The sequence below is a fragment of the Gracilinanus agilis genome, chromosome 1, assembly GCF_016433145.1.
Source record: "Gracilinanus agilis isolate LMUSP501 chromosome 1, AgileGrace, whole genome shotgun sequence".
In the NCBI taxonomy this organism is placed as follows: Eukaryota; Metazoa; Chordata; class Mammalia; order Didelphimorphia; family Didelphidae; genus Gracilinanus; species Gracilinanus agilis.
The window spans coordinates 294,500,927-294,517,496 of NC_058130.1; the positions used below are offsets into that span (position 1 = coordinate 294,500,927).

Genomic DNA, 16,570 nt, shown 5'->3' on the forward strand with positions numbered 1-16,570 from the left:
CAAGTGAATTGTTAAAAGTAAAAATAAGATTGCTTAAAAAGATCATTTTCAAATAGCAAGAATATGAATCATAAAATCAACATTTTAATTCATTTACTGCTACGTACCTTTAGCCAAAGCTTCTTTATACTTCTCTTTGGCATAATTCATTTCTTTTATTAATTGCCTATAGCTTGTTTTTAATTTATCCAATTCTATCTTTGTGACCTATAAGAGAAGCAAATTTAAAAAAGGTATTGGGACGGATACCTTAAACACAAAACTAATTCTTTTTTTTAATACAATTTTCAAATTTTGTAATTCAAAAATACAAATTTCATTACTGTAAGGCACTCTTGATTATGAAATTTCCTCTACCGATGCAGATCAGTAAATGGTTTGCAATGCATAATATTAAAAGAGTTTCTTGGAGTACTGTTAATTTATCCATAGTCATGAAACCAATGAATGGACGCAAGTCTTGAGTCCAAGTCTGACTTGAGTCTGACTTGGAAGTAAGCTTTCTCTACACTCCACTGGCTCTCAACTAATTCTTTAGCCCTAGAAATTGGATATCAAATTTTAATTATAATTTATTCATTAGGAGCTCTTTTTTAATATGCAATTATAAACTATCCTGGTAGTCAACCAACTTAAATAACTTCACACTTCAATGAATTAAGATGTTCACTAATAAATTCAATAAAAATAAATCAAAAATTCCTTTCCACAATCTGAAATTTAATGATGACTACCTTTCATTGCCAGTTGCAGATAGTATTTTTATAATTAAAGCAAATTAATTCAATAAATAATTCAATTTGATTACAGAAAACAACTCTTCATCTAACACTAAAATCGAATAGCCTAATTCTTCTAAGAAAAACAACTAATTGAACAAGTTACAAAAAAAAAGACTTAAAAAAAATCCAATAAGGAAAAAAGGCAATTCAAGAAGATATACCTTGAACATGTCTGTCTCAATTTGCTGGTGCACACCTATATAACTCTTCTTTACTTGCTGCTTGTCTTTGATCATCATAGTAAGCCTATGTAGTGGTCCAGAGTTAAGGTCTTCTGCATGTGTCTTCATTATTCTGCTAAGCTGTTCTGTTTGCTGAATCATTAGTAGCCAAGTCTAAACAAAAACCATAAAGGAAAAAGAAATATATCAGAGAGCTCATCTAATTTAATAGGACAAGAAAAACTTTTTAATATAGGCAAGATTTTCAGTATAAAATTTTCAGCTTTCTAATACTCTGCTAGTAGTATTAATTGTCTAATATTGAACACCTCTGGCTTCAAAGATTATTTAAACACTCTGAATTCAAAAAGGAGATACAAGAGAAGACTAATTTAAAAAACAACCAAAACAAAAATATATACATGTGTGTATATGTATGTATACACACATTGTGTGTGTTTTCTAGTTGTTTCAGAATATACACACATACATTAATATATTCATATATCTACGTGTGTGTATCTACAATTCAAAATTCATAGGTGTTGTGGCTCACTATTATCTACCACAAATTTTTTCAACAGTTCAGATAAAAGAAACAGAGCCAATTGGAAATCTAAAGAATCCTTCCACCCTTGGTTAAAAGGATATGTACTGGGCCTGGGCCTGTGATCTATTCCTATAATAAAATGAGAATAGAATAGATGAGAAAATGTCTCTGTTCAATACGTGTTGGCACCCTGTCTGCAACTTATTTCTCAGAGGAATGAGGAGTTAAGTGGCATGCCCAGCATCTCTCAGTCATTATATGTCAGGGATAGGATTTGAACCAGATCTTCCTGGCTCCAAGGCAACTCTATTAGCTGCTCTTATGTAGATTATAAATAGGCATAAAAGAAAAAAGGCAAAAATGCCAATCAATGTAACTAAACAATAAAAAATTGTGAGGATTTTCTTCTTTCAAATATCTAGTTTTGACACCTAATAATAATTATTTGTGTTTATATAGAACTCAAAGGTTTTTGCCCAAGTACTTTCCTTAAAATCCCATTGTAGGTATGATTAATGGTGGTAATGCAAATGTTATCCCCATTTTAAGAGTCGAGGAAAATGAAACTCTGAGATATCAAATGCCTTGCCCATAACAAAGTCTCCTATAAACTCGTCTTCCATATCCAAGTCAAGCACTGCCCAATATAATATACTAGTTTATAATATCTCTAAATGAATTAAATACAAGTAGCATTAATGGTAACTAGTTTAAAATTCAATCTCTTCCATATTTGACCTTTATTTAGGTCAAACCAGATCCTCTCTCTAAATTTATAATTTCTGATCCCATGAAACACCTAATATGTGCCCTGCATAAACAACATAATCAATCTATTAGAAAGTAGCTCTAGGATGCATATTTTTTTTAAAAATGTGATACTATGATTTTAAAAAAGCTAAAAAAATGTAATTAAGATTACTTGGTTCCAACTTACACTTGTGTCATTTTACTATAACTTAGATCAAGCCAGAAGGAACTTGTTATTTAATTTTGAAATTAATGTCCTGGACAGAGATCTGGCCAGATATCCAGAGAAATATAATTTTTTACCAAGCCATTGAATTCCTGGTCTTTATTACATTTAATCAGAATCATTGGTGTGATAAGCCAAGTTCTCAAAAGTAGACCATTAAGGAGGAATAACTTGCCTGAAAAGATGGCCTGGGTTTTCTTAATTTTGTTTATTTTGAACCTAATAAAATAAATAAAATGAATATTTCCATATGCAAAGTAGAACTGAAAAAGACTACATGAAATTGTATATTTCTATTATATATAGTTTGCTTATACTTCTACATATATGATAAATTAAGATATGATTTTCAAGGCTGTCCTGTTTGTCCGAGCTTCTTTCTGTTCTCTTCTATGCATCTTTAAAATTGCTTCAATGATTTTCTCATCTGTCTTTTCTCTTTCTGTATTTGGCAACTTTCTTACTAGCTTCCCTTAATTCTTTCTTCCACACATACATTTACAACATCTAAAAAGGAAAAGGAAAAAAGGAAACACTAGTAAAATATATATACACCGTCAAAATTTCCACATTGATCAGGTCCAAAAAACATAGGTTTCAAAATATACATTAGCCCTCTGTCAAGAAATGCTTTAGTATGCAATATCTCTGGGTCTTCATTGCCCTGAACATGGTCCTTAAGATTTTTTTGTTTTTGTTTTGTAATATGGTTTTATTATTGTGTAAATTGTTATCTGGCTTCTGTTCACTTCACTAAACATCGATTCTTACTTTGAAACTATCTCTTTCATGATCTCTTACAACACAATAATATTCATATACATTCATATTCTACAACATTTTTAACCATTGCTTGATTGAGATAACCCTTCAGTTTCCAGTACATCATTACACTGAAAGGAGCTACCATAAACATTTTTGTTCATGAGTCGTTTTTATTTTGTTTAAATAAACTATTATCTTTATTTAAATCTTATATAGATTCCCCCACACTTCCCTCCCAAGAAGCTATCTTGATGACATTTTTTAAGTGGAAGAGGAAGAAGAAAAAAAATGTTGAGCAAAGTCAATAAACATATTTTAAAAATTATGACATTATATATAGCATTCCACGCCTATGGACTCTTACTTCTGCAAAGGCACAAGAAGTTCTGTTCTAAAATTTCTTTTGGGGATCAACCTGTTCCTCATAAATTCACAATATGAGTCTCCATTGTTTTATTGTTGTTCTTTCCACTTATGTTGATGTTGTTGTCCTATTAAATTGTATTCTTGGATCTATTTTGTTCACCTTCCATCTGCGTTTTTAATTCTTTAATTTTTCCATGTTTCCTCTATATTCCTTATGCTCATTATTTATTACACCATAATAATATTCCATTGCCTTCCAAGTAACACAAATAGTTTAGCTATTCCCCAATCAATAGATATAACATCTCATTAGTTTCTAAGTTTGGGGGACTACAAAAGAGCTGCTATAAATATTTTCAAGTATGCAGAACCTTTTTTTTTTTTTTAAATAAGCTCTTGAGGTATATGTCTAGCAAAGGAATCTCTAGGCCAAAGGATATGGGCATTTTCTTCCCTTCATTTGCATAATTCCAAAATGCTTCAAAAATTATTCTGCCAGTTCAAAACTCCAAAACAATGCATTGACTGTATCTATCAACAGCTTCTCTGACACTGACTACTCCCATCTTTTGCCATCTTTTAAATTTGCTGAGTGTACAATAAAAACATCAAGGTTATTTTGATTTGCTATCTCTTCTTAGAAGTGATTTAGAGCATTTCTTAATGTGGTTGTTAATAGTTTCAAATCTTTTGAGAACTATTTCTTTATTTGCTTTGTTCACATCTAATGGAGAACTGATTTTGGTCTTTATGTGTGGGTGTGCGTTTGTGTAGAAAGGGAGAGAGAAAAAGAGAGGAGGGAAGGAAGGAGGAAGAGAGAAACACAGCCATAGAGAGAGTTAACTAGTTGTCTATATTACCTTAGATATCAAACTCTTACCTGAGAAATTCAACACAAGGTAAACTTTTCAATTTGATGTAATCAAAATTATCTATTTTATCTTTGGTAATTATCTCTATTTCTTGTTTGGTTAAGAATTCATAACTTCCCATAACTATGAAAGGCATATGATTAGCTTCTCTTTTAATTTTTATCTGGTGTGATCTTTTATATTTGGATCATGTATCTGTTTTGTATTGTACAATATTGTATATGATGTTGGTTTCACCTAATTTCAGACAGACTGCTTTCCAATTTTCCACGCTATTTTTAGAAAATATGGATTTCTTTCCTAGGTAATTCATAATTTCCAGTGGAGTATAAGGAGTGTTCAGTGAAAACTACCACCTTTAGTGTGAAGGCTTGCAGAGATCTGTTCAGGCTGCTTTCCTCCTTTGGTATCTACCTGCCACCTAGTTCTCACCTGTGGCTCCAAGAAGCCATAGTATACGTGGTGGCCATAACCCAGGAAACCATCTTACATGCTGGTTAAATCAAGAGGAGAGAAACCAATAGGTCTCAAACCCATTGGTGTGTCTACCCTGGGCAGGTGAAGACTTCCCCTGGGGGAAACAATGAATAAGAACAATCTATTGCAACAGTCATGAAGGCAGTTTTGAAGCATGAGTAGTATTCAGTACTTATGCCCAGAAGTACAAAATTACACTTCCTCCTGATATGCCAAGAGAAGCAACTTGTAGTCCTGCCAAGGACAATACCTTATTTAAGGTCCTCTGATCTAAAAAAAAAAAAAAAAAATCAATAACCAAAGGTTGGTCTTCTAGAAGATCTAGGATCCTAGCATTTAAAATGGAAAGTTACTTTTTCACTGCTTGGTCAGACATTAAGAAGCCAAGATCATCCACTAAATCCTGAGTCACCATCAGTCATCTTGATTTTTGTCTTGCCACTGGACTTTGAGATCTCTGGAAGAGAGAGTGAAGCCAACAACTTTGTACAACTGCTTCATTTAAATCCAGTTGATGCCAGAGTCAAATGTGAGGTCATTTGGGTCCTCTTCCAGCATAAAGAACAATCACCATAATTTCGAGTTAATTGAACATTGAGTTACTGTAAATATTTGGTTCTTCTTTTTCTAATCTGTTCCACTGTTCTACTTGAATTTTTTAACTAGTACCAAATAGTGTTAATAATTTTTGCTTTAGACTAGTCATTAAATGTCTGAAATTCCTCATAGCCCTTCAATTCCTATAATTTTTTGTTATTTCCCTAGATAGGCTACATATTTTGTGTCTCTTCATCATCATCATCATCATCATCATATTTGTATAATGTTCTGATGTTTGTAAAGCAATTTATATATCTTGTCTCAGTTGATTTTTACAAAAACTCAGTAGAGTAAGTGGTATTATTATTACTTATTTTATAGATAAAGAAAATTAGGCTGCAAACCTGACTTGCCCAGGGTCACACAGGCAGGAAGTATTTGATTCAGAATTCAAACTCAGGTCTTCCTGAGTCCAAGTCTGTGTCAGTTAGCTACAAATGAACTTTGTTATTTATATTCTCTAGTTCTAGCCACATTCCCCTGGTTGGGTGGATTGGGCAGAAATAAGAATTATGTAGTGCCTATGATATGCCAGGCCCAGGGTTAAGCACTTTTTATGGATATTATCATATTTGAGCTTCACAAAAAGTTGCAAGGTAGGTGTTATTATTAGGCCATTTTTATAGTTAAAGAAGTGCTGTCAAAAAAAAAAAAGAGCAGTCGGTGCATGCGCACTAAGGTCTGTCTGGCCGACCTTCAGCAGCGCTGGTGGCACCATGTTTTGTAGAGCTACTATTGCCAGCTCCTCCGCCTGGGCTCTTCAGCCGCAATGGATCCAAGTCAGAAATATGGCAACTTTAAAAGATATTACCAGGAGACTAAAGTCAATCAAAAACATCCAAAAAATTACCAACTCTATGAAAATGGTGGCAGCTGCAAAGTATGCCCGAGCTGAGAGAGAGCTAAAACCAGCCAGAGTATATGGAGTTGGATCTTTGGCTCTTTATGAAAAAGCTGATATTAAGGCTCAAGAAGACATGAAGAAACACCTTATTATTGGTGTATCCTCTGATCAAGGCCTTTGCGGTGCTATCCATTCCTCAGTTGCTAAACTGATTAAAAATGAGGTTGCTACCCTCACAGCAGCTGGAAAGGAAGTTATGATTGTTGGAGTTAGTGACAAAATCAGAGGCATCCTTAATAGAACTCACTCTGACCACTTCTTGGTGACATTTAAAGAAGTGGGAAGGAAACCCCCTACCTTTGGAGATGCTTCAATCATTGCCCTTGAACTACTAAATTCAGGATATGAGTTTGATGAAGGATCTATTATCTTTAATCAATTCAGGTCTGTCATCTCTTATAAGACAGAAGAAAAACCCATCTTTTCCCTAAATACCATTGCAAATGCTGAGAGTATAACTGTTTATGATGACATTGATGCTGATGTGTTGCAAAACTATCAAGAGTATAATCTGGCAAACATCATCTACTACACTCTAAAGGAATCCACCACCAGTGAGCAGAGTGCAAGAATGACAGCTATGGACAATGCTAGCAAGAATGCCTCTGAGATGATTGATAAGTTGACTTTGACATTTAATCGTACTCGCCAAGCTGTCATCACAAAGGAGTTAATTGAAATCATCTCTGGTGCTGCAGCTCTGAACTAATGGATCCAAGTTTTATCCAAATTCAAGAGGTAAAGACATGAAATGAAGCAAGCTAATTAGTTTAGCCTACTTTTGTCTGTCAGAAGAACTCTTGGTCCACTGTGTACGTGGAAGACAAAATATTTGTAAATTATCTTACAATAAACAAATTACATGTAAACAAACAAAAAAAAAAAGATTCAGGTTTTAGATCCGAGTTAAGATGGCGGCAAAGTAAGGAGCAACTGCTGAACCTCTCCTAACTGAAGCATAAAGGACACCTCAAGGGGACATAAAAACAAATCCTGAAGAACGAAGGGACCCCACAACAGGGCCCAGCATTGAAGGTACGTGGAATCGGGGCATTTCCAAGCTATAAAGGGGTGAAACAGCTCTCACTAAAACTCGAGAGGAGGAAGACCCTCCCCCACGCCCCACACCACATAAAGAGCCAAGGCCAAAATGTCAGCAAATGCACAACTGATAATTGTAACTCTGAATGTGAATGGGATGAACTTGCTCATAAAACGGAAGCAAATAGCAGAGTGGATTAGAAACTAAAATCCTACCATATGTTGTCTACAAGAAACACATATGAGGAGGGTGGACATACACAAGTTTAAGGTTATGGGCTTGAGCAAAGTCTTTTGGGCGTCAAATGAGAAAAAGAAGGCAAGAGTGGCCATTATGATTTCTGACAAAGCCAAAGTAAAAATAGATATGATTAAAAAAGACAGGGAAGGTCAATACATCCTGAATAAAAGCAGTATAAACAATGAGGAAATAACACTGCTCAATATGTATGCACCAAGTGGCATAGCATCCAAATTCATAAAGGAGAAACTGGCAGAGCTCAAGAAGGAAATAGATAGTAAAACCATAATAGTGGCAGATCTAAATGTTCCTCTTTCAGATCTAGATAAATCAAACCAAAAAAATAAATAAGAAAGAGGTAAGAGAGGTGAATAAAGTCCTAGAAAAATTAGATTTAATTGATATGTGGAGAAAAATAAATAGGGACAAAAAGGAATACACCTTCTTTTCAGTTGCACATGGTACATTCACAAAGATTGACCACGTAACAGGGCATAGAAACATTGCAAACAAATGCAACCTTCTCAGATCATAATGCGATAAAAATAATAATTAGTAAGGGCACCTGGACAGGCAAATCAAAAACTAATTGGAAATTAAATAATATGATTCTCCAAAACCAATTAGTCAAAGAAGAAATAATAAAAACAATCAACAATTTCATTGAAGAGAATGACAATAATGAGACATCCTACCAAACTCTGTGGGATACAGCCAAGGGAGTTCTCAGGGGGAAATTTATAGTCTTGAGTGCATATATTAACAAATTAGGGAGGGAAGAGATTAAAGAATTGGGTATGCAACTCAAAAAACCAGAAAGCGAGCAAATTAAAAATCCCCAGATGAAAACTAAATTAGAAATACTAAAAATCAAGGAAGAAATTAATAAAATCGAAAGTAAAAGAACTATTGAATTAATAAATAAGACTAGAAGCTGATATTTTGAAAAAACAGATAAACTAGACAAAGTACTGGTCAATCTAATAAAAAAAAGGAAAGAAGAAAACCAAATTGACAGTATGAAAGATGAAAAGGGAGACATCACCTCTAATGAAGGGGAAATTAAGGCAATCATTAAAAATTATTTCACCCAATTATATGGCAATAAATATAGCAATCTACGAGATATGGATGAATATTTACAAAAATATAAATTGCCTAGATTAACAGCAGAAGAAATAGAATACCTAAATAATCCCATATCAGAAAAAGAAATTGAACAAGCCATCAAAGAACTCCCTAAGAAAAATCACCAGGGCCTGATGGATTCACAAGGGAATTCTATCAGACATTCAAAGAGCAACTAATCCCAATACTATACAAATTATTTGATATGATAAGCAAAGAAGGAATCCTAACAAATTCCTTTTATGACACAAATATGGTATTGATTCCAAAGCCAGGGAGATCAAAAACAGAGAAAGAAAACTACAGACCAATCTCCCTAATGAACATAGATGCAAAAATCTTAAATAGAATACTAGCAAAGAGACTCCAGCAAGTAATTAAGAAGATCATCCACCATGATGAGGTGGGATTTATACCAGGAATGCAAGGATGGTTCAACATTAGGAAAACCATTCACATAATTGACCATATCGACAGTCTAACAAACAAAAATCACATGATTATCTTAATAGATGCTGAAAAAGCCTTTGACAAAATACAGCATCTATTCCTATTGAAAACACTGAAAAGTATAGGAATAGAAGGACCTTTCCTAAAAATAATAAACAGTATATACCTAAAACCATCAACAAGCATTATATGCAATGGGGATAAATTAGAAGCCTTCCCAATAAGATCAGGAGTGAAACAAGGATGCCCATTATCACCTCTACTATTCAACATAGTACTAGAAACACTAGCAGCAGCAATTAGAGAAGAAAAAGAAATTGAAGGTATCAAAATAGGCAATGAGGAGACTAAGCTTTTTGCAGATGATATGATGGTGTACTTAAAAAATCCTAGAGAATCAACTAAGAAGGTTGTAGAAATAATCAACAACTTTAGCAAAGTGTCAGGATACAAAATAAATGCACATAAATCATCAGAATTTCTATATATTTCCAACACATCAGAGCAGCAAGAGGTAGAAAGAGAAACACCACTTAAAATCACCCTAGACAATATAAAATACTTAGGAATCTAGCTACCAAAACAAACACAGCAATTATATGAAAACAACTACAAAACACTTTCCAAACAAGTAAAACTGGATCTCAACAATTGGAAAGCCATTGATTGCTCATGGGTAGGACGACCTAACATAATAAAAATGACCATTCTACCCAAATTAATTTACTTTTTTAGCGTCATACCTATCAAACTACCAAAAAACTTCTTTACTGAATTAGGAACAACTATAACAAATTTCATTTGGAATAACAAAAGATCAAGAATATCAAGGGAAATAATGAAAAAAAATGTGAAGGAAGGGGGCCTAGCAGTACCAGATATTAAACTGTACTATAAAGCAGCAGTCATTAAAACAATATGGTACTGGCTAAGAGATAGAAGGGAGGATGAGTGGAATAGACTTGGGGTAAATGACATCAGCAAGACAGTGTATGATGAACCCAAAGAGCCCAACTTTTGGGACATGAATCCACTATTTGACAAAAACTGCTGGGAAATTTGGAAATGGGAGAGATTAGGTTTAGATCAACATCTCACACCCTACACCAAGATAAATTCATAATGGGTGAATGACTTGAATATAAAGAGGGAAACTATAAATAAGTTAAGTGAACACAGAATAGTATACTTGTCAGATCTCTGGGAAAGGAAAGATTTTAAAACCAAGCAAGAGTTAGAGAAAATTACAAAATGTAAATTAAATGTTTTTGATTATATCAAACTAAAAAGCTTTTGTACAAACAAAAACAATGTAGTCAAAATCAGAAGGGAAACAACAAATTAGGAAAAAATCTTTATAACGAAAAACTCTGACAGGGGTCTAATTACTCAAATATACAAGGAGTTAAATCAATTGTATAAAAAAATCAAGCCATTCCCCAATTGATAAATGGGCAAGAGACATGAATAGGCAATTTTCAGGTAAAGAAATCAAAAGTATCAATGAGCACATGAGAAAGTGTTCCAAATCTCTAATAATTAGAGAAATGCAAATCAAGACAACTCTGAGATATCACCTCCTACTTAGCAGATTGGCTAAAATGAAAGAAGGGGATTGATGAATGTTGGAGGGGATGTGGCAAAATTGGGACATCAATGCATTGCTGGTGGAGCTGTGAACTGATCCAGCCATTCTGGCTGGCAATTTGGAACTATGCTCAAAGGGCTATAAAAAAATGCCTGCCCTTTGATCCAGCCATACCATTGTTGGTTTTGTACCCCAAAGAGATCATCAATAAACAGACTTGTACAAAAATATTTATAGCTGCACTTTTTGTGGTGGCAAAGAACTGGAAAAGGAGGGTATGTCCTTCAATTGGGGAATGGCTAAACAAATTGTGGTATATGCTGGTGATGGAATACTATTGTGCTAAAAAGAATAATAAACTAGAGGAATTCCAGATGAACTAGAAAGACCTCCAGGAACTGATGCAGAGAGAAAGGAGCAGAGCCAGAAGAACATTGTACACAGAGACTGATAGACTATGGTAAAATCAAATGCAATAGACCTCTGTACGAGCAGCAATGCAATGACACAGGACAGTTGTGAGGAACTTATGGTAAAGAATGCTACCCACATTCAGAGGAAGGACTGCAGGAGAGGAAGCATATAAGAAAAACAACTGCTTGAACGCATGGATTGAGGTGGACATGATTAGGGATGTAGACTGGAAATGACCACCCCAATGCAACTATCAGCAATTTGGAAATAGGTCTTGATCAATGACACATGTTAAAACCAGTGGAAATGTGCATCAGCCATAGGTGGGGGTAGTGGGGGAGGGAGGTGAAGGGGAAAGTAGGAGCATGAATCATGTAACCATGTTAAAAACAAATATTAATAAATGGTTTTTTTAAAAAAAAAAGATTCTATTACTTGCTTAGAGACATGAAACTGGTATGTGTCTATCGCCAGATTTGAACGCTTGTTTTCCTGAATCTACCGCTGTGCCACAGTTGTTGTTGGCAGTTTAGCTGGCATACCATTAAACGTATAAGTTAGCATTTAATACATTGTTATTTTTAGAATATTGGCACAACCTACCCATGAGCACTGAATATTCCTCCTGCTATTTAAGTTGTCTTTTATTTCTTTAAATAATTTACAAGCATTGAGTTGCTTTGGTAAACTGATATTCTACTATATTTTTTGCACTTATTTTTAATGAGTTCTTAGATTTTGTTATTATTAAATAAAAATGCTATTTATCTTTGTGGCTTTCTTTTGTAAGTAACCATTTCAATTTCTTTGCTAATTCAATGGCAGCAGTAAATTTTCATGTCATGGGCAAATAGAGATAGTTTTGCACAATTTTTGCTCACCTTTTAGCATTTAATTTCTTTCTCTTGTCATTACTACAGCTAACATTTCTATAAAAATATCAAAATAACAGAGAGGAAAGGTGTCTTTGCTTACTCCCCGATTTTACTGGGAAATCTAGTAAATCCCCATTACTTATGGAGATATAGCTTTTCATCTGAGGATGGTACTCCAATAATTTTGGAAAATTATCTTCATTAGTGTCTTTCACATATTTTTTATGATTATCTCTGACATACTCATTATTTGGGTGTTTAAAAAAATTAAGTCTCCATTTATACCTATGAATTATTTTTTGCTATATGAACAAATTATTATTATGTTATAATCTCTAAATATGTTTGTAACTTCTGCTTGTTACACTGATTTACAATCTCCTCATGCCCTGATCAGGTTTTTGTTTTTTTTGTAAAAGTGCCATTTGGTACTGAAAAACATGTATACTGGTTCCATTCAATTGTCATGAGGTTTTTCACTCCAAATTCTGTAATAGTTTATTCACTTCTACATTTTCTCATTTGTTTACCATTCAATTTGATTTTTCCAAATGTAGCAGAGGGCTATTAATAATGCTACTATTATTGTGTAACTTTCTAATGTCTTTTCACAATTTGGTGAATTTTTCCTCTTTCAATTTAAATGTTATGCAATTTGAAGTATATATATTTATCAATCATGTTAGTCAACTATCTTGGGTTCCTAGTAATTTCCATACTTATCCCTGTTTATACTGTAATGTTTTATAATTTTTGCTGTCTGTTAACATGATTATGACTCCTTTTTTCAATTCTTCTGATATGTAGCAAATTTTGTTCAAGCTTCTCAGTTTGACTATGTATGTCTTTGTTTTAAGATGTGTTTCTCGAAATTAACATCATGGAATTTTATTTTCTTAGCAAGTTGATTTGTTACTCTTTCATTTTATCAGACTTTTAATCCATTCATATTTAAAGTTATTAGATTTTAATTATGTTTTCCTTCATTGCATCTCTAAATTCTTTTTAAATTAGGATTCTTTTTGTTCCCTTTCCTCATTTAAATAAGTTCTTTGTCTTAGAATTAGTACTTGGATCTAGTGTTAGATCTACTTTGATAGAGTATTATTCCAAGAGGCTCTCTTCAAACACCTCCAGAGAAAACTCCCCTCTGATTTGTCAGTCCTTAACATATTATATCAATCTCTTTCTGTTCCTTATGGAATTAAAGCTTCTGAAGGACTAATAGTTTCTACTTTTAATATCTTCTGCTATTCTCATTGCAGATTTTCCCCTATATTATGCCTTACTCTTAGAAGTATCAAATCATAAGGAACCTCAGGGGGGACTATGTTATTGTTGTGAACTTTGATTTGAATTTGAGCAATTTTAGGATAAGAAATTTGCAACTTCCCAGAATCCAGAAGACAAACCTATTTGGAGAAGGTGCCATGAAGATGCCTGCAGAGACCACACCCTGCACCAGAAGATCCATATTGGATTTTGGGATGTAAATTGAACTATGAGGGGTTGAAAGCATTCGTTTTGTGTGTATACTTTTATGAAAACTGTCCCCAAATTGTCTTTTTGTGAATTCTCTTTTCCTTTTATCCACAAATTATTGTAATTTTTAAGTTGATTATGTTTTCATGATCCATTGGGGAGACTAATCTCTCAAAAGATCACAGGGGAGTATGTATAAATGGAGATTTTGAACCTTGGACTTCATCCCCCATAAGACCCTTAGTATTTCCCAAAATTCCTTTTAATCTCTCCTCCACGTTTGTGTGGTCACGTTATTGTTTTATAAGTTCTGTAGCTCCTTCCTCTCACTCTTTTTTGCTCTTGCTCTTGGGAGTGGGCTGGGTTAGTTTAGCATCTTTTCACTCTATTTTTTTATGTTAGTTTATTAATAAAACTTTATAAAATATAATATTTAGTTCTTATATTTTAATTTTAATCACTACATATGACTATAGATAACTTTGATTTCTTTATCTGAAAACTGCCTGTTCATATCCTTTGACTATTTGCCAATTGAGGAATGGCCTATATGTAGTTTTATAAATTTGATTCACTTAACTATATGTGAAAATGAGGACTTTTATCACCAAGATAATTGTAGTAAAAGTATTTCCCAGCTTCCTGCTTCCTTTCTAATCTTGTGCAAAATCTTAAAAAATTTTAACATACTCAAAATTATTCATTTTAATTCTCATAATGCAATCTTTTATTTGGTTCTTCCATTATCCATAGATTTGACAAGCAAACTATTCCATGCTTTCCTGATTTGCTTATAGTATCATCCTTTATTTTTAAATCGTGTACTCATTTTGACTTTCTCTTGGTATACCTTCTGAAATGGAGGTCTAGACATAGCTTCTGCATTACTATTTTCTAATTTTTCCAAGTTTTTCTCACATAGTGAGTTCACATCACCAAATCTTGGATCTTTGGGTTTATCAAATACAAATTACTATGGTCACTAAACTACTATGTATTATGTTCTTAGTCTATTTCACTGATCCACCACTATCTCTCAGTCAATATCTGATTGTTTTGATGATAACTGCTTTATGTCTAAATCATGTATCCATCTTGACCTTATCTTATACAGTGTGAGATGTTGGTTATCACCAGTCTGCCATATCATTTTCCAATTTGTCCAGCAGTTGTTTGTCAAATTGTGATTTCTTGTCCTAAAAGCTTGGATATTTTAATTTATCAAATGCTAAATTACTATGGTCATTTATTACCAGATATTGTGTCCCTAATCTATTCCACTGATCCACCACTCTATTTCTCAGCCAGTACTAAATTGTTTTGATGATTACTGCTTTGTAATACAGTTTGAGATATGGTACTCCTAGGCTACCTTCCTTCACTTTTTTTTTTCTATTCTCCTGGATATTATTGACCTTTTGTTCTTCCAAATGAATTCTTTTATTGTTTCTTCTACCTCTATAAAGTAATTTTTGGTGGTTTGATTGGCTTGGCACTAAACAAGTAAATTAATTTAGGTAAAATTGTCACTTATCAAATTGGCTTGGCCCATCCTTGAGTAATTAACATTTTTCCAATTGTTTGGATCTGACTGTGGGAAAAGTGTTTAGTAATTTTGTTCATATAGTTCTTGGGTTTGTCCTGTCAGGTAGATTCCCAAGTATTTTGATAGGGAAGGAGTGTCAAGTGGGTTCATTCAAGATTAGGGTTCTGCTATATTACTAATAGTTATTGCCTTCTTGGGTGTCTAGGTTTTTGTCCTCTGAATTCTCCTTTGGGATTTTGTGAAAGTTAATGGATGGGGCAGCTATATAGCCAGTGGATACAGCACTAGATCTGGAGTTGGGAGCACCTAAGTTCAAATCTAGCCTCAAATATTCCCCAGCTATGTAGAGACCCCATGCAAGTCATTTATCTCCAATTGCCTAGTCCTTGGGCATTTGTCTTAGAACTGAAATTAAAATAGAAGGTAAGTGTTTAAATAGAATGTAAATGGAGATTGCAGAAAATATTATCTAGTCTGCTAGCTTATTATTCCCAGGATCCTAAAATTCCCCTTTCTTCTCTCTTTTTATTTCACTGGGGTATGTTTCTAGTAATTTTACCCACTCCATAAAAAAATAGCACAGATTTTATTATTTTGGGGACATAGTTCCAAATTGCTTTCAGAATAGTGTACCCATTTATATTTCTATCAATAATATATGTTTGCCAATAATAGCCATTATCTTCTTTTTGCTGTCTGTGTCAATGTGATAGGTATACAGTTAGAACCCCAGAATGGCTTTCATTTGCATTTTGAGACATCTGTAACTTCTATATTGCTATTAATGGTTCAGTTTTATCCCTTCAAAAACTGCCTGTTCCCATCCTTTGACTATCTATTTAGGAATGGCTCTTGTTATTATTCATTTTAATCAGTTCTTTATGAATTCTATAACTATTATCAGACCTTTATCAAAGAATCCTACTGTGAAAATTTTAACTGCACAAGTTTTTTCAATGTAAAAATTTTCAACTTTATGTAATCAAAATTGCCCATTTAATTTTCCATAGTCCTCATTTGTTGGGTCATGGATTCTTCTCCTTTCATTAAAGTCATTTCAATCCTTTCACAATTGTATAAATGTGCATGGGTATCTATCCCTAATCTCTCCTCTGAGCATCAGCCCAACACCAACAACTGCCTCTTTGACATTTCAAAGTTGCTACCAAGTGATACTTTTATTTAATTTGTTTTTCAAACAACAACAAAAAGAAATCTATTTTCTCTCCCCTCCATCTCGCTGACCATTAGGGGATAGGAGAGGACTTGTAACAAATAAGCAAAACAAACAAAAAAAAAAGAAAAGAAAAGAAAAATTAGTCATATGCAAAAAAAATGTGCAAAACTAAGCT

At 33.5% G+C, this 16,570-nt stretch overlaps 2 protein-coding genes across 2 annotated transcripts in view; one reads left to right on the forward strand and one right to left on the reverse strand.

Annotated features, from left to right (window-relative positions):
• The window catches only part of FER (FER tyrosine kinase), a 273,706-nt gene that overhangs the window by 229,127 nt on the left and 28,009 nt on the right, over nucleotides 1-16,570 (reverse strand). The window contains exons 3-4 of the mRNA XM_044680270.1: nucleotides 944-1,117; nucleotides 108-207 (exon numbers count right to left, since the gene is read on the reverse strand). Coding sequence (XP_044536205.1) covers nucleotides 108-207; nucleotides 944-1,117 — 274 coding nt within the window. The remainder of the gene's footprint in view (nucleotides 1-107; nucleotides 208-943; nucleotides 1,118-16,570) is intronic.
• Nucleotides 6,237-7,311, forward strand: LOC123236205 (ATP synthase subunit gamma, mitochondrial-like). Its single transcript, XM_044662502.1, has 2 exons — nucleotides 6,237-7,155; nucleotides 7,192-7,311. Exons 1-2 carry the CDS (start codon nucleotides 6,266-6,268, stop codon nucleotides 7,193-7,195), a joined length of 894 nt encoding a protein of 297 aa, XP_044518437.1. The 5' UTR covers nucleotides 6,237-6,265; the 3' UTR covers nucleotides 7,196-7,311.

What these genes read in the sequence shown, in the direction of transcription:
- LOC123236205 (XM_044662502.1), top strand. Translation starts at nt 6,266, where the DNA reads ATGTTTTGTAGAGCTACTATTGCCAGCTCCTCCGCCTGGGCTCTTCAG.